General features: G+C 27.5%; 1 protein-coding gene across 1 annotated transcript in view; it reads right to left on the reverse strand.

The window, feature by feature from the left end:
• Positions 1–14,471, reverse strand: part of LOC107447491 (protein hu-li tai shao) — a 76,746-nt gene that overhangs the window by 9,614 nt on the left and 52,661 nt on the right. The window contains exons 11-14 of the mRNA XM_071185064.1: positions 13,683–13,793; positions 7,152–7,244; positions 4,286–4,478; positions 3,112–3,243 (exon numbers count right to left, since the gene is read on the reverse strand). Coding sequence (XP_071041165.1) covers positions 3,112–3,243; positions 4,286–4,478; positions 7,152–7,244; positions 13,683–13,793 — 529 coding nt within the window. The remainder of the gene's footprint in view (positions 1–3,111; positions 3,244–4,285; positions 4,479–7,151; positions 7,245–13,682; positions 13,794–14,471) is intronic.

Raw genomic sequence — 14,471 nt, forward strand, 5'->3', positions numbered from 1 at the left:
GATCAGACCACTATGAAGGCAAACCAATTTACGAAAGAGCCCTTTAATAGAAAATCTAGTAAAAATAAAAAAGTGGTAGCAAATATGTGTCTAAAAATTTGTTTCATTTATGAATATAATTGGTTTGTTTTATTTACTTGTCAACCACTACAGATTCAATTCTCAAATATATATGACAAATTCCTTTCAGTCACTTTTATAATAGAATTTGGTTTCATGCACTCAAACTGTTCACTTTTTAAATGGTCTGCGCAGACTACTTATAAAAAACCGCGTGGAGGCTTTCTGATGTAGAAGGTGATGGCCAAACATAGTGAAATTCTTTTTCAGTCACTTACTTCGCTTTATCATTAGCTATTATACCTTTCGTTATTCTAGCTAATTTATGTTTAAAAACTTTTTCCCAGCAAAATATCTCAAAGAGAACAAACTATTCAATAAAAAGAGAGAAATATCAACAAGTTTATGAAATAAAATGCACATGTTCAAAATATGCACATGAAGATTGCGAAATAAATATTTTTGTCATACGATCGCCAAATAGCAGCTTTGTTCACATCCTTCTCCCCAAAATAGCGAAATAGTATCGTCCGATACCACGTAATGAAGGCGGAGCCAAGTGCCAACTCCAGGTGAACGAACTATATAAACATCTCAGGATGCTTTTGATCCCTTAAGTTTACTTTACAAAGAAACAATTCTTGAATATGGGATATAAAGAAACTCAACATTTATTTAAACAAAATCTCTTAAAATGAAAGTTATGTTGGCAGTGTGAATAAAATTCAGTTTTATGTTTGCTTCACTAGCATTGACTCAGATGCAGGAGAAAAGAAGAGAATGTATAGAAAAGAGAATGAATAACAGAAAAGAATGTATAGAGAGACTCCCAACATACTCCAGATTATAACATTTTTGTGCTATTTTAGTAATAAACGTCAAATACTTTTTCATTTTTTACTTTCTTTTATGGTTTTCGTCACTAAAACTTTCTTTTTGCTAAATCTGGTTATATTTTGAAATTTTTTTTTATATTTTTGTGAAATTAGTGGTGTGCAAAAATTTTAGCCCGGCTAGTGCACATTACAACTGAAATTGCATGCGTAATATAATCAACTTGATTATATGCTTTATACAAAAATTTAAAGTATAACGAATAAAAAATTTAAAAGTTTTGAAAACAATTACCAGTTATGAAAATAGCAATCATGGTAATGAATTCCTCCCACAACAAAACCCCAATAAAAACCAATGGAAAGTTGGTTTTTAATTGGTTTTTGTTGTGGTGGAAAAACAAACTACTTAAAACTCGTCTAGACTCATGATTTTATTTCTATCAATCAAAAACTCTAAAATTTTCTTCCTACAGTGAGAGTAAGTTAACTTAGGGTGCATAATCATTTAATCATTGAGAATCTTATTAGAAAATTAGACACATAAGAAACAGAAATTTTTTTAACCAATTTGACAGCTAATTATAGAAATCAACTTAGATAAATAGACAATTTAACAAATTTCATTGTACTGAATTTGAATTTTATAAATTAAATGCATAATTGAAAGGGTGATTCATCTTGATCTTATCAATTATTTATAAAACAGACATTTCTAATATTTTTCTACCTTTAAAACTAGATATTTTTTTAATGCACACAGCACATTTTATTGGCATAAAAACATGCAAAATTTCTGAAATTTGAAAAATCAACAATACTCACTGTTAGTAGCATAAGATGCTGGAGAGGGTGGAGGGGATTTCGAACTGGGCGGCACAGAAGATTGAGCTCTGGAGTGATCAGACACAGGCTCCAGCAATAATGGCTTAATTTCATCTGGTATCTCATCCTCAACTAGATAGCATAGAAATTGATAATTATAAATTAAGGGTAAAAACAAAAAAACGTAATTAAATGATAAAGATTAATATTCACACAGAACATAAAAAAAAGAGTAATAACTTGCGAACTTAAGGCTATTTTTCAAAGTCTCTAACATCACATGAAAAAACACTATTTTTGTGAATAACTGTTGTGAGTTTGCATTTGTTATTCATGACTTGCATCAAGTTTAGCCTACCTTTAGCAATTTGAAGAAAAGCCTTTAGCAATTTGAAGAAAAGACTTTAGCAATTTGAAGAAAAGACTTTAGCAATTTGAAGAAAAGCCTTTAGCAATTCGAAGTAAAGCCTTTAGCAATTCGAAGTAAAGCCTTTAGCAATTCGAAGAAAAGCCTTCAGCAATTCGAAGAAAAGCCTTCAGCAATTCGAAGAAAAGCCTTTAACAATTTGAAGAAAATTTTGTGAAAATAAAAAGCTTTTGTGACGTAATTTTTTATTATTAAAAAAGTTACTCCAATGCTACATTAAGTGAGCTCATAAAAATTAGCTAACACTGAGAATTATTCATTGATTTTGATAATTTTCATCTAAATGAAAAAATTTGGCCAAATTGGCAATTTTTGAAAAGATTTAATAAATTTGGCCAAATTGGCAATTTTTGAAAAGATTTAATAACTTTTATAACATTTATCCATTCTATAACTAGTCCATTCTTTAACTATAGTTCATGTCCATTCCAAAATGCAGATAATTCTACACACAAGATAGTATAAACAGTTTAAAATTATAGCTTTGCCTCAAGTACTAAAACTGTGGCATTTTTATTTTCCTTGGCAAAAGAGCTTTGAAAACATTAATAACTTGGCGGCCATGGTTTTGGATTTTCATTGTCTCGATCCCCCTAATCAACGGTCCTCTTTGTTTTGCCTCGGTTGCCCTAGTCCCCAATCGTCCTGGTTTTGCCCCTCGAGGGATGTCCACAGTAAATGTTTCCTTTTTTTTCAGACAGGATTACTATTGTGACAAAGTAATCTTAGCACATACCCTAATGGGTGGGTCATTNATTGAATTTGAATTTTATAATTAAATGAAAATGCATAATTGAAAGGGTAATCCATGCATGATTCTTTTTAATCTTATCAATTATTTATAAAACAGACATTTCTAATATTTTTCTAACCTTAAAACTCAATATGTTTTTAATGCACACAGCACATTTTATTGGCATAAAAACATGCAAAATTTCAGAAATTTGAAAAACCAACAATACTTACTGTTAGTAGCATAAGATGCTGGAGAGGGTGGAGGGGATTTCGAACTGGGCGGCACAGAAGATTGAGCTCTGGAGTGATCAGACACAGGCTCCAGCAATAATGGCTTAATTTCATCTGGTATCTCATCCTCAACTAGATAGCATAGAAATTCATAATTATAAATTAAGGACAAAACAAAAAAAAGATAATTAAATGATAAAGATTAATATACAAATAGAACATAAAATAAAGAGAAACAATGAATTATTTGTGAACTTAAGGCTGTTTTTCAAAGTCTCTAACATCACATGAAATTTTTTGTGAATAACTGAGTTTACATTTGTTATTCATGACTTGCCTCAAGTTTAGCTTACCTTTAGCAATTTGAAGAAAAGCCCAAGTTTTGTGAATAAAAAGCGTTTGTGACTTAATTTTTTATTATTAAAAAAGTTTCTCCAATGCTACCTTATGTGGGATCATAAAAATTAGCAAACACTGAGAATTATTCATTGGTTTTGATAATTTTCATCCAAATTGAAAAATTTGGCCAAATTGGCAATTTTTGAAAAGGTTTTAAAACTTTTATAATATTTTTGTCTATAGTGCATTCTCCAAAATGCAGATAATTTTGTACACAAGATAGTATAAATAATTTAAAATTAAAGCTTTGCCTCAAGTACTTAAACTGTGGCTTTTTTATTTTCCTTGGCAAAAAAGCTTCAAAAACATTAATAACTTAGCGGCCATCCCATGGTTTTGGATTTGCTTTGTCTTGATCCTCCTAGTCAATGATTCTCTTTGTTTTGCTTCGGTTACCTTAGACGGCGATCTTCCCGATTTTGCCCCTCACAGGATGCCGTGGTGAATGGTTATTTTTTTCCAGACAGGATTACTATTGTGACAAAGTGTCATTTTAGCACATACCCTAATGGGTGGGTCATATATACTTTGATAATATATACATATGCTTGAATTATTGCTTTGATATGACAGATAAAACAAATTAAGATTTACCTCTTAAACTTAAAAATTTCTAAATTTCTAGGTTAACATAAATGTTACTACCAGTAAATTTAATAATTACCGTACATGTTGGCACTTATGAATATGTAAAAATAGATAAGAAAGTTTCAAATAAATATTTTCAAAACTTAATTCTTTGGAAATAAAACAAATCTAGACAGAAATTTCTTACAAGATTCACCACGTTGCTTTCGCTCAACTATTTTCTTATATTCTTCTAAATCATTTTCAGTAACATTATCAAAGGGATTCTTGCTATAAGCACTTTTGTAAACCATTGCATTGTGCTGGAACTCTCGTTGAATGATACCCTTGGAAGCAGCTCCCACCAAGACCACTTGATCCCCAGCGGCATTGGCAGCATCCTATTTTAAGATAAATAAAATTTTCAAAGTTGGAAAAAATTTTATACATAAGAATCTGAGGTAAAAAATTTTGGATATGAAATCCAATTTCTATAATGCAAACCTCTTGAACTTTAAAATGAGATTTTTTTTCACATTCATTGTTATTAAACTTTAATAACATTTCAATTATTTAAAAAATTGCATAAAAAATTGAAAAATTAAAAAAATAAAAATGGAAAATAATAAATAAATAAATTATTTGTTGAATTTACAATAACTAAACATTTTTGACTTCTATAGGTGCATTAAGTTATCAAATTCTCCCTGCAGTTCCTAATAAACATAAGGAAGGAAAATATAGAATTTTTTTTTTATTGAAATTTTAAGAATTTGCAACTTTTCTGCACTTTTAACAAATTATTCTTATATTATAGTTTTATTCTTATAAGTAAACATTATAGATCACTGTTTTAAGCACAAAGGCTTTCAATTATTTTTCACAAATTGAGAAACAAAAATTAATTTCTGAAATAGAACGCAAAAAATAAATTAACCATTATTTACCATGGTGATAGTCATCTCTTCTTTATACTAGATGTCCGAAAAATGACCAATAGATTAAAAAACCATATGAAGAAGTTAAACGAGAAAAACTCATTGATTCTTTTGAAAAATCACTTAAATTTTTCTCACACAAATACTAAAAAATATATTTTTCTCACACAAAGGTAGTTACTAAGTTCATGAACAGATGGCACTGCTCTGATATCAAAAATTTTGCATTTTGAAATAATTTGAAAACGAAATTAAACAATTTTAATTCAATATTATCTGCAAGTTTATCACTTTTACAAATATTTTTAATTTCTGATTTTTTTTTTTTTTTAACAGGCTTAATGTAAATGTCTGTTCCATTTCCTCTTTTTTCATTAATTTTAAAAACACTAATCATTTTCTTAAAACATTTCTAAACTTATTCCTTATCAAAATTATTAAGTTAGATTAAAAGAATGCCACACAAAATAAAAGTGTCCAGATTGTTACTGAAAAAAATATTGCTTTTATGGTATAGGGATCGGCTTTTACTCTTTTAAACAATTTATAAAATTGAAATTAAATTTAAACATAAAAGTTATGAGTGTAATTTTTAAATAATTTATCTTTGCAAATTTTGATGTATGCATGTATAAATATTTTTAAATCATAGTCTGTCTACTGCCTTGGGGCCAAAGACAAATTTAGGTTTATGAATATAAGTGCAGCAGAGTAACTCAATAAATTCTACTATCAGGGGTGCTGCGGACTAAAACTATAAAACAATGTTTTATGATATGTTAGACTATACCAAATTAAATATTTGCACAAGCATCTGAATTTTTTTTTTCTCAAACTACACTACAGTGTTGTTGCAAGTTATGATTATTGCGAAAATATTATTGCATAGTGTTTCTTCTGAACAGTATCGTGGGAACCAATTTTGAAATGTGGAGGAAAAAAACTTCTTTGTCTTTTTCTTTTCTTTTTTTTTTTTCTTGAGGCTCAATGCTGCTAACTGTACATAATATCTTGAGATTTTCTTTGATTTTTCAAATTGTGAGTTATTGTTAGGAAACTTGGCATCAGAGTTATTGACATTAAAGTTATTATAAAGTAATACAACATCATATATTAAAACATTATTACATCATATTTAAATTATTATCAAACTGGGTTATTAGTTTAAATAGTATTTGACGTGATTGCATAAAACACGGGATTCATTTCAAGTTAATTGCATGAAGTTAATGAATGTTCAGTTTAACAAGAATAATGATTTAACTAGAGCTGCTTTTGTAGTTCTTTTCAGATACTGTATATTTTGGTCTTCATTTGTACGTATGAAATTCTCTTTTCAAAATGAAGTTCTAAAAATAAACACCATATAAATCCTATGAAGACTTTAAATTCTAGCCAAAGTATATCAAAATTATAAAAAAATTTGTTAAATTTATATACATTAAAATTTGACAAACATATATTTTTATGCTACTTTGAAATTACATTTAGAACAAATTCATAGAATTTCACAAGCACTGATTTCAGATCTTGGCGGTAACAGTTTCAAATCTTTTTTTCTAACATAAATTTTAAAATTCATAAACCAAGGGAGAAACATGAACAGTAGCAAAGCTTAGGTTGAATCAAAGCTTAGGTGAATCAAAGCTTAAGTTGTTTCCCATTGATCTCTTAGACAAAACATTCAATTCAATTTTTTTAAAGCAATAAATTATGATAGCAGCGTAAATAAATAAGCATAATTAAAATAAAATATATAACACTTCGTTAGGTATTCACTTTTATTCTCAGTTTAAAGCTCAGTTTGTTTCACGCTTCTTGTTGTTCAAGCAAGAAACATCTACGTGAAAATAATTTCAGCTTACATTTTAAAATCATAAGAGCTAATGACAGTTCAAGTTCACATAATTTATATTTCAGGTTTTTTCCGCCATTGTTAAAAAGAAATTTCATCTGTTTGGTGACAATACATATATATGTATCATAAATATATAATACATTTTATTCTGTATTTTATTGTATTACATAATACAGAATACTAAAATATCAACTTTTTTAAGAAACAAAGTTATCAAAGCTAATTGTTGATTACAAAATTCATTTAAAACAAATTTTTGAACACAAATTAAAACTCACCTGCATTTGACGAATTTCTTCCCATGTAACTCCTTCAAGGATATTAGATTGTGGACCAGCAGTGACCTTTGACTTAAGTCTGTTAGCTTTCAACTAATAGTAACAAAAATTGACAAAACTCAAATTATAAAAATCATTATTTACAAAGGAAAGATTCGTTCTTAAAAGCATTTTTATAATTTTAAAAAGCACTAAGAAATAAAAAAAAATTATAGCTCAGTATTAGATTGCAACTGCAGATTTGAAACTTAAAAGTAGAATATAAGACTAAAATGCATTGTTAACCCTATTGAAAAAGTAGAATATATCACTATAGACCCTTAAAAAAAATGTTTGATTAACATAGCTCTTGCTATGTATTTACAGATTGTTTTTTTTTTAAAAAAAAAGGGTACCTAATTATAGACAATATGTATGGACACTAACATCAATATATAGAGCATATTAGTTGACCTTTATACGGTTAACTTAAACTCTGGACCAGAGCCCATTTTCAAATTGCCCTAGTGGTATATGGACCAACATTGGGAGACACTACACTATAATTAAAAAAATCACTCTGGTACTTTAGCTTCGTGCAAAATTTTCCCAGACCTATGAGTAGTATGCTGTGACTGATTCATTAGACAAATGATTGGTAGATTTAAAGCTGTCCTTTGACCTCCTGACTTACCTCGACCTCTCATTTGCCACAGAAACCTTATGTACTGTGTGCTAAAAAATCTGAAATTATATTTTCACATACTAAGACTCATTCTACTTGATTTAAAGTCCTAGCTTAATTAAGGCATAAAATGTTTTAAGTTTAAAAAATTATTTTTCAGACATTTTTTGCAACTTCAATTCTTGATCATCAAAATATGGGCTAGCTGCAATCTGAAAAATTTTGCCCTGATAGTTTTGGTAAGAGATTAGGCCCCTCTTTTTTTTTTGAAAAATGGTCCTTAAAATGTCCCTTAACAAGTTCTTTATGTACACTCTTTAATTATGACTGCCTATCGATGCATCCATGGTATATACCATGTTGTACCTGATTTTGTAACTTAAAATATTATCTGCACTTAATTAGCATCTTTATGGTTAGATCCACACACAATTAACATTGAGTTCTAGTACATGAAAATCTGATCATTAGATCAAAAGTTATTCAGTTTTTCCTTTTTTTTTTTTTTTTNTTTCTTTTTTTTTTTTTTTTTTTTTTTTCAATGCACTGTACAGGCATAAAAATTTTAAGATTAAGAACTACAACATTGTCTATGACAATCCTTTGTGAACAAGATTATAGTAGTAGTTAGTAATGGTTAATTAGTGTTAGTAACTAATTAGAAGTAGTTAATTAAAATGGCATTAAAAAAAGATAGATTAAGATAAATTCAGATCATCTTTTCTTACGTGATTTAAACAAAATGGGTAAGTGAAATTATTTTGGATTTAAATATATTTCACCAAGTAGTTAATGTAAGAAAGATCACTATTTTGTTATTTAAAGTTTTAGAAAAAATCTTTGAAATTCGTTTTGTGATTTGTATATTTTAGCTATCTTTTCATTAGATAATAATAGTACACTTCTACTCCAATTTCAATAATTTTGAATAATGAATTTGTTTGTATTATGTACAGTGCACAAAAAAAAACTTATCACCCTAAATAACTTTTGATCTTATGATCTGATTTTCATGTAACGGCTCAATCTTAATTTGAAGGAGTGAACTCAAATATACTAATTAGTGCAGACAATATTTTAAGTTACAAAATTAGACATAAAAACATTCTCTAAATAAACATACCTTTTTTTCAACAGATTTGGGTTTCAAACCCTCAAAATATTGACAGTAGCCGCAATCTAGGAAATATGGTAAAAATAGTTTGACCAGAAGAGCGATCGGTTAAAAGTTTGGACAGCTTAATGTTAATTTTACTTCGTGTGTATCCATATCTCAATAACTTTTTAAACAAACCGAAAATTTTTGAATACAATTATAAAATTCGTTTATCTAAAGATAATTCCAGCAAAAAAATAATTTTAAATATTTATTACTTTACTATATTTTATTTAGTAACTATTTTNTTATAATAATGGCTCTGCAAATATTCAACACAGTTTGCAAAGATAGTTGAAACTGCGTATGATATTTGCATTTATAACGTCAAGGCTCGTCACACGTGACATTTGGACAAGCGCATATATGCATATGACTTATAAACTGCGCTGAGTTCGTGCCACTGCGCGGTGGTACGTAAATACTTGTTTCACCCCAATAAATAGACGTTTATTCATTTATATTTTATAAAGAAACTGATATTGAGTCAATTATTAAAAAAATTCACAAATTTTACATACTTAATTAGGTATGTGTGATTTGCGCATTGAGAACTGTTTTTTTTTTTTCCGACTCTTCCGATTCGGATCAACCCCCGCTTTTGTTAAATAGACCCCTGGGGGTCTATATAGACCACTTTGGTGACCTCTGTGTTAGACAAATGATTGGTAGATTTAAAACTGTCTTTTGACCTCCTGACTTACCTCTCACTAATTGCCACAGAAACCTTACGTACAGTGTGCTAAAAAAATCTGAAATTGTATTTGCACACACTAAGACTCATTCTAATTGATTTAAAGTCCTATCTTAATAAAGGCATATGTTTTAAGTTAAAAAAATTATTTTTCAGACATTTTTTGCAACTTCAATTCTTAATCATCAAAATATGGGGTAGCTGCAATGTGAAAAATTTTGTCCTGATAGTTTTGGTAAGGGAGATTAGGCCCCTCTTTATATTGAAAAATGGTCCTTAAAATGTCCCTTAACAAGTTCTTTATGTACACTCTTTAATTATGACTGCCTATAGATGAATCCATGGTAAATGCCATGTTGTACCTGATTTTGTAACTTAAAATATCACTTAATTAGCATCTTTAAGGTTAGATCCGCACACCATTAACATTGAGTTCTGGTACATGAAATTCTGATCATTAGATCAAAAGTTATTTAGTTTTTTTCTCTTTCACTGTACAAGCATAAAAATGTTAAGATAAGAACTACAACATTGTCTATGACAATCCTTTGTAAACAAGATGATTGAAACATTTTAATTAGGCCTTCATTTCAAAATTCAAGGTATTTCATATTTTCAATGTCTTAAAATAATTTATTTTCAAAATGTGATCCTGTGAATAGTGAAAACTAAAAGAAAGATAACTATTTTTGATAAATAATTTTTGTTAGAAAAGGTATTTGCTTAAAAGAGTTAAATAAAGTATTTACAAATTTAAAAAATAAGCTTTCACTTAAATTTCTTAAAATTAAAAGTAGTTTATTATTACTAATTAGTAGCAATAATAAACTGTGTATTAAAAGTAATAATAAATATTAGTTAATGAGTAGTAGTAGTTATTAATTGTTAATTAGTGTTAGTAGTTAGTAATGGTTAATTAGTGTTAGAAGATAGTAATGGTTAATTAGTGCTAGTAACTAATTAGAAGTAGTTAATTAGTACTTGTAACCAGGGATCAATAATAAGGTTGATTTCAATAGTTTTAAAATTTATTGCAGGTATAATTCCGAGTTAATAAGTTTCAATTACCAAAATTACATCAATACTTGGTCTGTAATAAACAACAGCACATTCCAAATAACACTTGAAAATCTTATATTTCTTTTGGAATTTTCACTGTCAATAAAAAACTAAGTGAAAATTTAATATTTTTTTTTCAATATATATTTATCTCTAAAAAAGTGATTGAGTATTGATTTCTTTTGGAAAAACACTAGATAAAATTAAAATTTTACCAATTCCTAGTTTAATGACAGTTTTGAAAACCACATTTCATTTAAAAACTGTAAATATATTCATTATTCTGATATGAAGTTTAAACAATTTTAAAAGGAAATTTTTTTAAAATCTCATTAAAAAAAGCTAGATTAAGATAAATTCAGATCTCTTTTTCTTATGTGATTTAAACAAAATGGGTAAGTTAAATTATTTTGGATTGAAATATATTTTAACAAGTAGTTAAGGTAAGAAAGATCACTATTTTGTTATTTAAAGTTTTAAAAAAAAATTCTTGAAATTAGTTTTGTGATTTGTAAATTTAAGCTTTCTTCTCATTAGATAATAATAGTACACTTCTATTCCAATTTCAATAATTTTGAATAGTGCATTTGTTTTTATTATGTACGGGGCACAAAAAAAAAACTTATCACCCCAAATAACTTTTGATCGTATGATCCGATTTTCATGTACTACGGCTCAATCTTAATTTGAAGGAGTGAACTCAAATATGGTAATTAGTGCAGACAATAATTTAAGTTACAAAATTAGACATAAAAACATTCTCTAAATAAACATACCTTTTTTTCCAACAGATTTGGGTTTCAAACCCTCAAAATATTGACAGTAGCCACAATCTAGGAAATATGGTCAAAATAGTTTGACCAGAAGAGCGATCAGTTAAAAGATTGGACAGTTTAATGTTAATTTTACTTCTTGTGTATCCATATCTCTAACTTTTTAAACAAACCGAAAATTTTTGAATACAATTATAAAAATCATTTAGCTAAAGATAATTCCAGCAAAAAAACAATTTTAAATATTTATCACTTTACTATATTTTATTTAGTAACTATTTTATTTAATAACAAATGATAATAAATAAGGGTTAAAAATTACTTCTTGGAGTGAATTACCTTCAGATAAACGAATTTAATAATTGTAAGCAAAAGATTTTAGATTCTCTTTAAAAAAAATTCTTGAGATATTACAAAACACACAAAATGTAAAACTAAGATTAAGGGGTCCTCACTTTCAACGGCTCTCCTGTCCAAACTATTGGGAACATATTTCCCAAATTGCGGCTACTCCCTTTATTCTGAAGGTCTGAAATCTAAATTTGTCAAAAAAATGCTAATATATTAGCATATATATTCAGATAAAATACACTTTTGAGTCTGATTTCGTAACTTAAAATATCGTCTTCCCTAATTAATTAGCATATTTGAGGTCATCCCCTCGAACCATTAAGATTAAGTCCGAGTAGATGAAAATTAGATTATTAAATCAGAAGTTATTCAGAGTGATTTTTTTCTTTTGTACTGTATATATGTATTGTATATACATATAACAATTTTAAAGTAGCAATACAGTTTCAAATATATTTTTGTGATTTGATTTCGATATATATAATGCTCCAATTATAATTATATTTATAAAATTTAAAAACTCAAGTTCTCAGAGTATTTTAAAAAAATCTAATTTGAAATCCAATAAGGATTTTCTTTTTTCATTTCATTTTAAAAAATCACAAACATGGAGTTTAAGTTAGCTGATTCTGATTTTAAATTATTCACAATTAACTAGGCATGCTAAATTGTTTCCACTTATTGGTAAAAGTATTTTTAAAAAAAGCAAAATTGTCTCTGATGCTTTTTCCACCAGCTATACCATGGAGCTTTGCAGCATTATACGTAACCTTTTACTTACAGCTGGTGCAACTGATGCTCCAGAATACTAGGTGCTATCTGGCACCATAGGCAAAATGTTAACTAATGTTAGCTAAACATTAACTAAAAAATGGCAAAATGTTAACTAAAATGTTAACTAATGTTTAAATAAGTTTTAAAAGAAGCTTAGAAAAGAAAATAATTTAACACAATAAAAGTTTTTTAAACTAATTAGCTTGAAATTGAACAAAAATATACTTTGTAAGCCTACACAACATCTATAACTGTAGCTGGAACCCTAAAATTTCATTAAGTTGAAAATGTCATTAAACATGTTTCCTTCAAATTCATTCTGTTGTATGTACCAGAGCCTAAGAAACACTGACATTAAAAAGAATTATTTTCCTAAAAATGAACTTTTCATTTAAGTTGTCTTAAGTGATAATGTAATAATTAATAAAGAATATTTGATATTTTATTTGTTCCTTTATTGCATGAGTTATTAAAAAAAATTAGATAAAAATGAAACAATTATTCCCCCACAACACAGATGTAGAAAATTTCAACATTCTTAATTCAAATTTAATATACTGTTTATTCCTGGAAAACATTTTAAAGTAGGGTTTTTTTTTCTTTATACATTTAATTTAATTTGTTTTAAAATTAATTTTATCACTTTAAATTGATTTTTGTAAAAAGAATTGTCTACTAAATACCAAAACTATATTGTACCTATACTTGAGAAGACTTTTTAAAACATGCTGAACTTTTAAGCATGTATTAACATTTTTTTAAACTACTTTATGGAATGAAATATTAAATTTAAAATTTAAATTCATAACTATAATCAGAAGGTGTTGTTCATCATTAGACCAAACTTTACAATTTTCAGATTTTTGCACTATATTCACAAGCGATGAGCCAATAAAGAAAATCTTAAAAAACATTCCTATTACTTTCATGTAAGTTCAAAGCTTAAAAGTGCATTATCTCAAAACCGTAAATTGGTATTTGATCTAAGGATGTGGTAATACACCTTAATTAGAGAAGTCCTATAGCAGAAAATAAAAGAAGTAATGAGGTTATAACTGACCTCTTTCTGCTTTCGCTTAAATTCTCCAAGGTCATTAGTAATAGGAATGAACTGATGAGAAGATTGAATTTTGATTGATGTGCTGTGTGACGGAGACCCTTCCTGTACCCACTGTAGGAAAAAGAAAGAAAAGGGAAAATGTCAAAAGAAAAGTTCAAACATAAAAAAAAAAGCAAAAGAATGCAAGGTAATACAAAGTTAGAAGGTTTTCTGCCAAAAAATTCCAATAAACATAACATACACAAAATTTATTGCTCACACAATTTAAATTTTAAAAGATTTATAGAAAGGTATATTTCTTAAAATATATCATAAACATTACATTGCACAATATGAATTCAACATGTAAAGCAAAATATTATTCTTAAATTGCACATTTATAATTGTTTGCATAGAATTTGTAAATTTAAATGATAATAAAATTTCAAAAGAAGCTGAGAGAGAAAATAATTTAACACAATAAAAAAAATTTAAACTGATTAAGCTTGAAATTGAACAAAAAATAGAATTTGAGATAAAAATTAATAGACAAGGCGGCAGAAAACCTGAAGTAATAAAACAGAATGAAAAAAATTTAAAGTCAAATAAAATAAACAGAAATGGCAAATAAGTGAAAAGCATAAAAGAAAAGAACAAAACATACAGGTGGGTACAGAAAATAATAAAGTTATTGTATTAAATGCTCCAGCACGCTAAACCTTCTAAACCACTTTTAATAAACACCTTTCCAATCGTAATAATTGAATACGCAAGTCTTATAATTAACCATAACTTACATTTCTCCCATAA

Source organism: Parasteatoda tepidariorum, chromosome 9, assembly GCF_043381705.1.
Source record: "Parasteatoda tepidariorum isolate YZ-2023 chromosome 9, CAS_Ptep_4.0, whole genome shotgun sequence".
Lineage (NCBI taxonomy): Eukaryota > Metazoa > Arthropoda > Arachnida > Araneae > Theridiidae > Parasteatoda > Parasteatoda tepidariorum.